This window comes from Dama dama, chromosome 23, assembly GCF_033118175.1.
Source record: "Dama dama isolate Ldn47 chromosome 23, ASM3311817v1, whole genome shotgun sequence".
In the NCBI taxonomy this organism is placed as follows: Eukaryota; Metazoa; Chordata; class Mammalia; order Artiodactyla; family Cervidae; genus Dama; species Dama dama.
This window is the reverse complement of record NC_083703.1, coordinates 54,001,914-54,013,561: the sequence shown is the minus strand read 5'-3', so window position 1 is coordinate 54,013,561 and position 11,648 is coordinate 54,001,914. Positions and strand designations below refer to the sequence as shown.

At 60.3% G+C, this 11,648-nt stretch overlaps 1 protein-coding gene across 1 annotated transcript; it reads right to left on the bottom strand.

Moving 5' to 3' along the window:
- Nucleotides 1-445: 445 nt before the first annotated feature.
- Nucleotides 446-1,453, bottom strand: NPBWR2 (neuropeptides B and W receptor 2). Its single transcript, XM_061125903.1, has one exon. It carries the CDS (start codon nt 1,451-1,453, stop codon nt 446-448), a length of 1,008 nt encoding a protein of 335 aa, XP_060981886.1.
- Between the last annotated feature and the right edge of the window lie 10,195 nt (nt 1,454-11,648).

Below are 11,648 nucleotides of genomic sequence, written 5' to 3'. Positions count from 1 at the left end.
TGAGCTGGTTGGATGGCATCACCGACTGAATGGACATGAGTTTGAGCAAGCTCCGGGAGATGGTGAAGGACAGGGAAGCCTGGCATGCTGCAGTCCATGGGGTCTCAAAGAGTTGGACACGACTGAGCAATTGAACAACAACCTGGCTTTGTTGCCCGAGGTGTCCCCCAGGATATGTGTTGTGCCAGGATCATCTCCTGGGGTAGGCAGGGTAGGGGGAGGGTTTCGGTCAGACCCGAATCCCCACAGTTGACTGCCCAGGGGCTGTCCAGGAGGCAAAGTCACAGGTCTAGAAGGTCAATGGCCATCTCTGCAGGCTCAGTGGCCAGGCTTCATGGGTGTTACTCTCTCTGTCTGGAGGAAATAGTGATGGGAGGTGAACAGTGGAATGGTCCTTGAAAGGCACGGAAGCTTTCTACTGTCTGCAGGCCATGAGGTGGGGCGCTTATGCCCCCTGGCACCGAAATGCGGTGCGGAGGCTCTTCCGGAAGCTGTGATCCAGGAAGGCATAGAGGAAGGGGTTGAGGCAGGAGCTGGTGTAGCTGAGGCTGGTGACCACATAGGAGACGACGATGACCAGCGGCGTCTGGGGCAGGTCTGTGGTCAGGGCCACAACTGAGGCCAGGTGGAAGGGTGTCCAGCAGAGCAGGCCCACGGCCAGCACAGCCAGGACCAGGAGGCTAACCTTCCGCTTGGCCTTGCCCAGAGCCTTGGCCCCGGAGTGGAGCCGCAGGGCCCGCAGCCTCCTCAGCAGGTCTGCGTAGAGCACGCAGAGGGTGCACATGGGCACCACGAAGCCCAGCACCAGCGTGTAGATGCGGCTCGCCTGGAACCAGGCCCTCTCGGGCCGTGGGAAACTCAGCCCACAGCTCGTGACCTGCAACTCATTGTTGTACACGCCTGCGAAGGTGAGGAAGGGCAGCACTGCGACCGTGACACCCAGCCAGACACACAGGCTGGCGACCTTCGCCCTGCGGACGGTGCGCCGGGGCATGCGGCGGGAGCGTGCCGTGGCCAGAACCACCAGGTAGCGGTCTATACTCATGGCGGCCAGGAAGTAGACGCTGGAGAAGATGTTGCAGTGGTCAATGGCCAGCACCAGCTTGCAGAGCACCTCCCCAAAGGGCCAGCGCTGCAGCAGGTGCTCAGCAATATTGGTGGGCAGCACCAGCGTGAAGAGCCCGTCGGCGATGGCCAGGTTCAAGATGAACACGTGGGTCACTGTCTTCATCTTAGGCGCCCTCAGGATCACACAGATGACGGCTGCATTGCCCACCAGCCCCACGGCACAGATGACAGAGTATACCACCGGCAGCAGCACATAGAGGGCAGGCAGCGGCTCGGGGAAGGTGACATTGTGTCTGGTACCATTGTCCCATGAGAGGCTGGTGCCTGTGCTATCTGGGCAGGGGGAGCCTGTGCTTTCCAGGCCCTCCAGCCCGGTGGCCTCCATCGTGGGGCAAGGCTGTAATGGTTTGTGCCCTGGAAGGTGGGAAGTGCTTCCAAGCTGGGGTTCTGGGCAGCGGCCTCCTTGGGCTGGATCTTGAGGAAGAAAGAACCAGAATCTCTGGGACCTGACTGTCAGCTGAGAACAACATGTGCCTCAGGTTTTCTGGCCTAGGCTGTGGCCCCTTTGCCAGGTCGTGGGGGTTTCTCTCCACCCTGTCCAGTAGCCTCAGAGAGCCTGGGCGGGTGCTAGGGGTGCCTCCTCCTGGGCAGCACTTCTAACTGATCAAGCTCCCTCCCCAAGCCCCTTCCCTGTCGCAGAAAGCAGCTGCTGACAACCCTTCTGGGAAGGGTGGTCTCTGATCTGCTCCCACCCAGGCCCCTGCTGACCACATCCCTCAGAAGGGAGGGCTTGGATCTGCCCTCCACCCCAGCCTCTGTCCCAGCCATACCCCAAAGCACAAGCTATATTAAGTCAAGGCAGGCCTTTGGATAATGCACCTCCCAGTATACCCCTGGCCCCCTTGGAGCGGTGCCCTCCCAATCACACTGTATACCCTCCCGTGTGACTTGCACATTTTGTCACTGACCTGTTCGGAGACACGTGGCTGGAAGTTGGTGTCCTTGGTGGGCACTGGTGGTGGCCAGCTCAGGCAGTGTCAAGGGTGGAGGGGGGAGGTGTGGCTTCCATCGTTGGACGCCAGTCAGGGTCCCAGACCGTCCTTAACCACCTGGGGAGTTTTCAGGACCTGCTCACTGGCAGCCTCAGCAGGAACTGGCTTCCCGCAAGGTCTCTAGCCTGTTGGCAGCGCTGCTGCATCAGTGAGAGAGGGAGGGAGGGAGGGAGGGAGGAGGGGAGAGGGGAGGAGGGGAAGGAGTGGGGAGGAAGGCGGTCCGGCTGGCTTTTGTGGAGCCCTGGGTAGGGGAGCCGAGGCAACGCTCTCATTCACAGGATCACTGTGGGGCTGACTTATCTGATTGAACTCCCCAGTGGGCAGCCCTGGGGTGTGTGTGCACGAGTGGGCATGTGTGTCGGGAGGTGTGCGTTGCAGGGGCCTCCTGGCATGGGTGGGCCTGCGGGCTCCTGTGAGCACATCTGTGTCTCTGTCTGTGGGTCCCCGTGGGCCTTGGCACCCTTTCCTGTATGTGTGTGTATTTCGGTGGGTCTCATGTCTGACCTTGTGAGTGTGCATGTGTGCGCGTGTCTGTGTGTGTGGGCTTTCTGTGCTGATCTCTGTACCTGTGTCTGAGAGAGTCTGTTTAGGTCCCTGGCGGGGTATGGGAGTCGGGGTTCTGTGGGCCTTCACATGTGTATAGAATCTGTGGCCCACACACAACGCAGCCTCTTTTGTGTTGTTAAAAGAACATGTGCATGTGAAAAACCTCCCAAGTGGGGAAGGCTGCAGACAGTCCCTCCCGGAGAGGCCCACTGTTACCAGTGGGGCTCCCAGGACCCTGCCCAGGTGGTGAGACTTGCGTGTTGCTCTGCTTCATGTCTCTTTCCCGGACGACTCTGTGCTTTTCTTTCTCTGCTGGACACACCTGACACTCTGGCATGTGGACGGCTGGGCAGTCTCTGGTTGTGCTTTTGCCGTGATGTTGCTCTCGTGACAGTACCTAGTGCCTGCCCGGGTCGTTCCTCGGGTAGACGTCTGGGTCGAAGGGTCTGTGAGCTGCCAGCTCAGGGAGGCCTGGTGGCCTGTGGCCTGCAGGGTTTTGAGGCCATCACCCCACCCTGGCAGGCCTGCTTCCTTTTCTGGACTTGTGGTCCCTCTAGGCCTGTGACCTGGGCCTTTGGTGGGCATTCCCACCCTCAGGCCCCTCCTCCTCTTTGCCCCAGGTCTGTGGGTCATTGAATACCACCCCAAACTTGCTCCAGACTTCAGGTTTCTAAGCAGGTCTCCCCTCAAGCTGCTGGAGGCGCAGTGGTGTCAGAACCAGGGGCGCCTCCCTGGCAGTTTCCCACCCTGGCCCTGGCCTCCTTGAGGCCAACCATGATCTGGGGTCCCCGCTCACCCCCCCAGTGAATGGCTAGTCTGGGGCTCTGAGCCCTTCTCAGTCTGACCTCTGCTCTCCTGAGTCTGTGCTGGGGGCCTCTGGCTCCCCACCTAGCCTGTCACATCTGAGGTGAGCTGAGGGTGGAAGCTGAGAGGGTGGGGGGCCCTGGGGCAGTAGGGGTTGAGGGGTTGAGGAGGAAGCACTAGGCCTGCAGGTATGGGGACCCCCAGTTGCCCATCACTCAGAAGTCCCTCATCCCCTGGTACAGCAGTGGGGAGGGGTGCCCCAGCCTCTGCTTCTGGGTCCTTGGAGCAGCAGGGGACTTTTTCTGCACGTGGATCAGGCATTGTGTGCATGTCTCTATGGGGAGAGGAGCTCCATTTTCAGGAATGAATCCGCCGTTTCAGTCAGCCTATGAGGGCTTTCAGGCTGTGGAGGGAGAGGTGGGGGAGGCGTCTGCCTGGTCTCCAGGGGCTGGGGGCTGGGAGCTGGGGGCCGGGCCAGGTGGTGGGAGCCCTTGGGATTCTGCGCGGGCTGTGTGTGTGTTCTGTACAGCCGCTCACTGTGGGTGGGGAGAAGCAGGTCCTTTCGAACCCTACCACCATCCCACCAACCCCCAGGGAAGGGAGGAGGAGTAAGGGAGGAGGAGGGGGGTGCGGCTGCCCCGACCCTGCCTCGTGTGGTCAGAAAGCAGGAAGACCAGAGACAGTGTAAGGTCACAAGCAGGCTCAGTCCAGCAGCTTTCTCAGTTATGTGACATTCGCCTCGTGTGGCAGCCCCCTTCCACCTGACCCTGATGGGTCATCTCACGTATATGCACACACAGACACACACAGACACAGACACACACACACACAAACCGCGCACACACACAGATGCCACACAGACGCGTGCACACATGCACACACACAGATGCATGCACTTAACACACACACATCAGTGTCCTCAGGCAGAGGCTAGTGTGTGCTCCCCCGAGTGCCTCTGTGCGTGCTTTGGCCACCTGGGCTTGGCTCTGTCCAGGCAGGCCCGGTGGGTGGGGGCAGATGGCCGGCACTGGAGCCCAGGCCCGTCCCTTCTCTTGCTATCAGGTTCAGGGCTCAGAGGACGGCCTTGCAGGTAGTGCTGCCTCTGAGGAGGTATCTGGGAGGCTTGGCTCACTGAGAAGAGACAGGTGATTTGGGCTTATTTCCAGGGAAGCAGAGAGAGAACTCGGTGCCTGGCTGCCTCTCCCTCTTCAGCACTTCAGCGCCAGTGGGCACCAAGCCGCCCCAGGGGCAGGGCACGCTCGGTGGTTGGGTCAGGCTGGGAGGGAGGCCCTGGGCTCAGGGCCGGTGGGACAGGGCTAGGGTCCTATGGGGGCTCTGTTCAGCCATTTCGCAGATATCCCAGTCCTGGGCCCAGAGTCATTCATCTGCCCTTCAAATGTTTGTCCAGGAAAAGAGCAGTGAACAGGAGGGGAACACCCGTGCCCTCCCAGGGCTGACCCTTTAGCAGGAGAGGCTGTAAACAGCAGTGTGAAGTGCCAAGTGCAACGCAGGTGTAATCAGAGGTAAGGAGCTAGTGGAGGAAGAAGGCAAAGATGCCGTCCATACACAGGGTGGTCTTGCTGAGGAGGCGATACCTGTGCTGAGATGGAGGAGGTAGGAGAGGCCTGGCAGGTCAACTCTGGGAGGCACAGGACTGCGGGGGTTCTGCTTGGGGGCATGGGGCTGAAGGGAGCCTGCTGGGGGGGAGGGCCTTAGTTCCCCCTTTGGGGACACTGGCTCTGGCCTTCCTGAGAGTTTTGAAGAGGGGAGGATGGGCGGGTCAGGTCCTCAGGCCGAGAAGGTCTGTTGGGTGAGGGGTTGGGGGAGCAAAGGGCCTGGGCAGGAGCCCTGGCCTGGGAGTCGGGGGTGGGGGGGAAGTCAGTCAGGATGGGTCCAGAGTCCAGTTGGCCGTGGGCGCCCACCCCGTCCGAGGCCTTCAGAATGCGGGGGTTTGAAGGACAGCCTGAGCCGGGGTGTGCTCTGAGGCCCCCCAGACTGCCCTGCCCACCCGCCCCACCCCATGCTGAGAAGCAGGACATAGAAAGGAGGCCCACGGCTCCCCGGGCACCAGCCCTCTCAGCCTGGGGGGTTGCTAGGTGTGTTAGCAGTGGACTCCCACTTCCTTCCCCGGGGGTGGGGGTAAGGCCCTGTACCCTCCCTCCTGCCCAGACTCCAGCAAACAGAGACAGGCCTCCTGGGCCAACCAGAAGGTGCTCCCCCTGATGTGAGTATGGGCCATCTCCTGGGAGGTCTTCGTGCACATGGAGTGTTTGTGGACCGGTTCCCTGGTCACTCAGCGCATGGGCAGGACTGGGAGGGAGGGAGCAGGTGCCTCGGGATCTCAGGCTGGAGGGGTCACAGGCATGGCTGGGCCTGTGGACATGCGTGTGGGTGGTGGGAGTGTGTATTTGGGCGGTGGCAGAGCGCTCTGGGCCAGAGCCAGACCCAGGAAGGAAGTGTCCATGAACCTGGCCTCTGGGTTCACCTGTGGTTCTTACTGCAGGTTGGTGGGCTGGTGAGTCAGACAGGAGGCTAGGCATCTTGATGACCTTGGAGGGGGCAGTGCTTGTCCTCTCATGTGGCCTCAGAGAGGCCACACAGCTCAGCTGCTCTCTGAGCCCAGAGGGTCTGGGATGCTCCAGAAGCCAGACTTGCTGACCTCAGACCAAGCCCTCTGTCTGTGGGATGGGGAGGACAGAGGAAGCTGGTAGGACCAGGGCACTGGGTCCTGCAGGGCCGGGCCTCTGGCTTTGCTTGTTCCCTCCTCCTTCACACCTGCCTGGCACCAACCCCAGGCTCGGACACACAGACAGATAGACAGACACACATGTCCTCCCAGCACACAGACCTCAGCGCCCTGCCCTGTGTCCCCAGCATCTGCGTGAACCACCCATTCATTCCAGATTGCACATGGTTGTGTCCTACCTGTGCCTTTAGATCCATCCGGGCTGTCCCGGCCAGTCACTGAGAGACTGGGCCTCCTCAGAGGGGGCTGGGCGCAGGCGGGGGGCGCATCTCTGGCAGGGGGATCCGTGATGGGGGAGGTAGGAAGGGCAGGCTGGAAGCCCCACGGTCACGCACCTGTCGCACGGGTATGGTGAACACGTTTGTGTTCCGTGCCCCACGTTTGCAGCGTGCTGCCGGCACATGCTGTGTTTACCTTCTCCCCTCAGGCTGACACACACATACACACGTGGCTCGTTAATGCACCTCTGGGCCCCCTTAGGTCTGCACGTGGCAGCAGCCCTCCACCCTGCTGTGTCTCGTCGGCGTGTCCAAGGCTCTCCCACGAGGTTCAGAACCTGGGGAGGGGCCCTTGCCAGGGCACTGCCCACTGCCAGGCCCTCTCTGTGGCCTCTGGGGTCCTGCTGTGAGGGACCCTGGAGAGGCCTGGTGTCTGTAGGGCTCTGAGGACCTGCCAGACCCACGGCTGGGAGAGGTTCTGAGTGTCCTGTGGGAGGATCTCATAGCAGCATGTGGGAGTCTTGGAGGGGCCACACCTAGGGTTGGGGGGTTTGCAATAAAGAGGGGGAAGTGCTGGAGTGCTGGGAAGGAGGTAGGGCTTGGCTGAGGGTGCCCAGGGAGGCAGCATCCAGGACTCTGAGCAGGGCTGGGCATTGGCTGCGCAAGCCAGTACCTGAGCGAGGGAGGGGGATGGGGGTTGCCTCCAGGATGGGAAGGAGACAGCCTCAGCTGTGGGTTGCGGGGCTGCCCTGGACCCCCGCTTAGCCCTGCTGGTCCACGGAGCAGTGATGCCCTTCTGTGGGCCCGGCCTGGGGGCAGAGCCTCTGTCTAGGGCTCTTGGGGGGCCCTTTGGTTATTACCCTGGCAGTGGTGTCAGGAGGGGCTGCTGGGACCCACTGGCCTTGTTAGGGCAGTGACTCTGCCCAGCCTGGAACCTTTGGCTTGGGGCGGCGTGGGGCTTCTGTCCGGGGACTGAGCTGGTTGGAGCCGTGAGTGATGACTCGGGTCCGGAAGCCCTTTGTCTGGGCCCTTTTGGTTGTGTGTCCTGTAGAACATACATCTCTCCTCCCTGTCTGCCCTCCAGAAAGCGCTGGGCTGGGGTCTGGGACCATCCCGTCAGCAGCACAGTGCACTCAGTTTTGTGCGTCCTTAGGGATGGCGGTGAAAGGAGCATTCAGCAGGAGACAAAAACCTCGAGCAGATTTGCAGTGTCTGGAGGTTGCTAGAGCACGGCCTCCCGCAGCTGTGGGCATGGAGGCCATGAGGGTGACTCTGGTCTGGTGTAGGGCCCAGGTGAGGCCTGGGGCCTGGATGCAGCTCAGGTTCCCTTGCCTGGGACCTCAGCCCCCATCCAACTCTAAACGTGTGTCACAGTAAGGAGGGAGGGATAGCCCGCTGACCCGGTTGGCCTGGCTTGCGGGGTCCTACAGCTCTGTGGGGACAGTCCAGTTTCAGGGCCCTAGGCACCGTCTTTTTGGTGCTGGGGGAGGACAGAGGTTTGAATCCAGACAGGTAGTTCCCCTTAGATCGCCCATCACAATTTTAGCTTCAGTTGGCATCAGTGCAGAACACAGGGGTGAGTGAGGACTTCACCTGTGCAGACTGCTCCCTTATGTCGCAGGTGGTGGACTTGGCAATGGGAAAGAGGAGGTCAGAGGCCAGGCTGGGTGAGGGTGTCTTGGGAAGGCCAATGCTGTCTGGGAGGGCCCCTGAGGGGAGATCAGGGTCAGCAGGGGCTGTGGGCATGGCGTTCATGGCTTCTACCTTGGAACAGAGCAGAGCCCAGGCCAGCCTGGGGATGGAGGAAGCAGTGGACGCGTGTGGGGGGTCAATCAGGACCGGGCTTCATGGTGGCCTCTCGCCCTGGTTAGGGCCACCTTCCTGTGCCCAGAGGCCCTGTGGGTGCTCCATGGGCTTCTCTCTTCTCGCTGGACTGAAGCCCACAGTGCAATTAGTGTCCTCTGAGCTGCATGTGAAGCCCAGGACCTGGGTGTCCTTCCTTCCCAGACCTTTTTTTTTTTTCCATTTATTTTTACTAGTTGGAGGCTAATTACTTTACAATATTGTAGGGGTTTTTGCCATACATTGACATGAATCAGTCATGGATTTACATGTGTTCCCCATTCCGATCCCCCCCTCCCGCCTCCTTCCCCATCCCATCCCTCTGGGTCTTCCCAATGCACCATCCCTGAGCACTTGTCTCATGCATCCAACCTGGGCTGGTGGCTTCCCTCTCCTGAGGTTTTAACGCTCCAGGAGCAGCTGGGTCTGGAGGAGGCGCAGGCCCCATGCCCAACCCTGGTGAATCAGCGTCAGTGCCAGCTCCCACCTGCCCCTGCCCACGTGTGGGTGCTTCTGTCACCATGGCGACCCTGTCCCAGCAGTCCTCACTCAGGCACATTTCCTGGTGTCCACTTTATGTCCTCTCAAGAGCCTCTCTGCCTGTGACTCTGTGACCTCCAGGGTCCCCGCTATAGAGGGAGGGTGGCCGGCCCTCCCAGATTACCTGTGACTGTCCAGGTTTCAGCCCTGAACATCCGCATTCCAGGAAACCGTCAGTTCCAGGATGAACCACTTACCAGGGGTGGGGTGGCTTGCCCGGGTGGATGTGAGAGGACATTTTCCCCGGAGGGAGGACTTCTATGGCCAGAAGACAATCCCGTGCCCCACCTCCACCCAGCCTGAGGCCCCTCTGCTGATACCCTTGGTCTGTCTCCTCTGGCTTCAGTGCCAGCTCTGTGCCAGGCACTGGCGGAGCCTCGCATGTTCATGCTTCTGCACTGCCCCCCCCCCACCTCGCTGACCACTTCACAGGTGAGGGCAGGGGCACTGGTGGACGTTCCCCTGGTTAGTACTCACTGTCCTAGTGCAACAGGCAGGTTAGCTGCTAATGGAGCTGCCGCCATCAGTAGCGTCCGTGGGAGGACGTCCAGGGGGCTGGCCCAGGTGCCCACCCCGCCCTGGTGCTCCCAGGAGCCTGGCAGATGCTGGAGCAGCTGAAAACTCACAGCCCAGCTTTGTTCCGAGCATGGAGGAGCGTGGACTTGAGCAGAGCTGGTGCTCTTGCTATGGACCCAGGTCTCTCCTGAGGTTTGTCCACACCTGCGGGTGGCAGTCGGGAGTGCAGGTGGGAATTACAGTGTTCGAGCCTCAGTGTGGAGAGGTTAGCTTAGATAATGGGGTGAGGGCTCTCTGATGCTGGAAGGAACCCCATCCAGTACCCCCTGCCCCTGTTGCCCTGGGCCTGGTCCCGGGTTCCAGCCTTGGGCTCGGGTGGCCAGGTGGGTGCTCGGAGCGAACGCTGGCTTCGTGTCAGCTGTGAGGGAGCAGAGGCTACTGACAGGTCAGGAGCTGCAGGGGAGAGAACTCCCCAGAGGTCTTGGGAGTGGGGGAAATCACCGCCTATGCAGGGAAATGGGAGACCAGAAGGCCAGCCACTGGCCCGAGCTGTGGAGCTCTGTTGTAAGGGAAGCCCCTTGAAGCCACCCCCTTCCAAGAGGCCGTCTTGGATCAGCTCTGCCTGGTGGCCAGTGGAGCGGTAGCCGTTTCCCCTGGGCCGGGTGGCTGGGTGGGTGGGTGGGTGGGTATTTCTGTTCTCCCGCAGAGCTGGGTTCTCTTCGTGCAGCTCAACCCTGACCCCCAGTGGCCAATTCTGAGCACTGCTGCAGAGGACTTGGGAACGATGGCCTGGGGGGTGACCCAGGGGGAAGGTCCTGTGGCCCTAGTCCAGGAGCCCAAAGTCTAGCCTGGACATACACAACCAAAGTCCTGTGGTAGAACCCCAAACTTGGCCGCAGGGCTTCATTCAACACAGGTATGAGCTCTCGCTGAGGGGCATGACCCTGGGGGTTCCGGGGCCAGTGGACCCACCCCCAGGAATTCCCATCCAGAGTTGATCTTCCTTACGCTAGAGGCTTGTCTGGATGGGCCAGCCCTGAGAGGTGGCCTTCGAGCTGTGGTCCTAGGATTGGGAAGGAGTGGAGGAGTGTGACGGGGAGAAGGTGAGGCTGGGGATGGGGGAGGGGTGAGACAGCTGAAAATAGAGACTGCGCTGGAAGGAGACTAGCCCGGTGGGCCCTTTCTCATCCTGTGGGGACCCTCTCTTTGCCCACCCTCATGATCCCCCAGCCCGAGCTCTGTCTGTGCCGGTGGAGCCCCAGGGACTTGGCCACATTTCTTCCCTGGGGTCCACGGCCATTCCAGAAAGGGCTGTCACCCCAACCACACAGAACTGGGCAAAGGTGGCCCTGACCTGTCCCACAGGGTCCTGGGGACCCCCTCCCTGTGTCCCCAGACCTCGGCTGCCCTCTCAGCCTTCAGAGGGATTCAGTGTCTCCCCAAGTTTGCCTTTAGGATGGCTGCCATTGTTCTTGTTGGGGTGGGTGGAAGACACCCACAACATTCTCAGAAGGGCTGTCCCCAGCCCTGGTCCCCCAGCATTTCAGAATTACTTGGGTGTTCCTACCTCCAGGCCCCAGGGTCAGAACCTCTTATCCTGAGTGGATACACTGCAGGATTGGGGATTAAGCAGTTAAATATTTTAATATATTTTATTGTTACTTTTGGGGGAGGGAAACTAGGCCATTAGTGCAGATGGTTCAGGAAGAAAAGAGTACAACAAGGAGGGTTATGGTTGAAACAGACCTCCCTCCCCAACATCTCCACTGCCCCTCCCACCCCGCTTCTCTCTCCCTTACTTCCCCCACCCCACTCTTCTCCCACCCGGCACACCTGCCTCCCCTCCCCTGCTTCTCAGCCCAGGGACCTGTGATCCTGCCATCAGCAGCCTGTGGACCCCCAGGCTGTTCTGAGCATCACAAACGATAAGGCTGTCCCATCCACAGTGCTGGTTAGCCTTGTTGATGGACATTACACTGATCTTTCTTCGTGGACAGTGATGTCCCTGAACCTGTGCCTTTTCAAGTGGCAGATGGGCTTCAGGGCAGAGCCGTGCCCGTGCGAGTGGGCTTTCCTTTGAGGTCTGCCACCGTGCCGCCCTTCACAGAGTTCTTATACCTGCCTGTGTCAGTGGGTCAGTTGTTTGTCCCCCACACCCTCCCAACATATCCATGTTAGGAAAGCTTTGCGTCTTTGCCGATCTAAGAGCAACCCTGCTCTTCAGAATTCCATTTCTCCTACCATGAGTCAGGTTGAACAGTTTTAATTTATTTTAAAGTTGTGTTTTCCCTTGTTCTGTAACAGCCTTGACTCATT

Bases quoted from the DNA above. Each gene is read 5' to 3' on its own strand.
- NPBWR2 (XM_061125903.1), bottom strand. From the start codon at position 1,453: ATGGAGGCCACCGGGCTGGAGGGCCTGGAAAGCACAGGCTCCCCCTGC.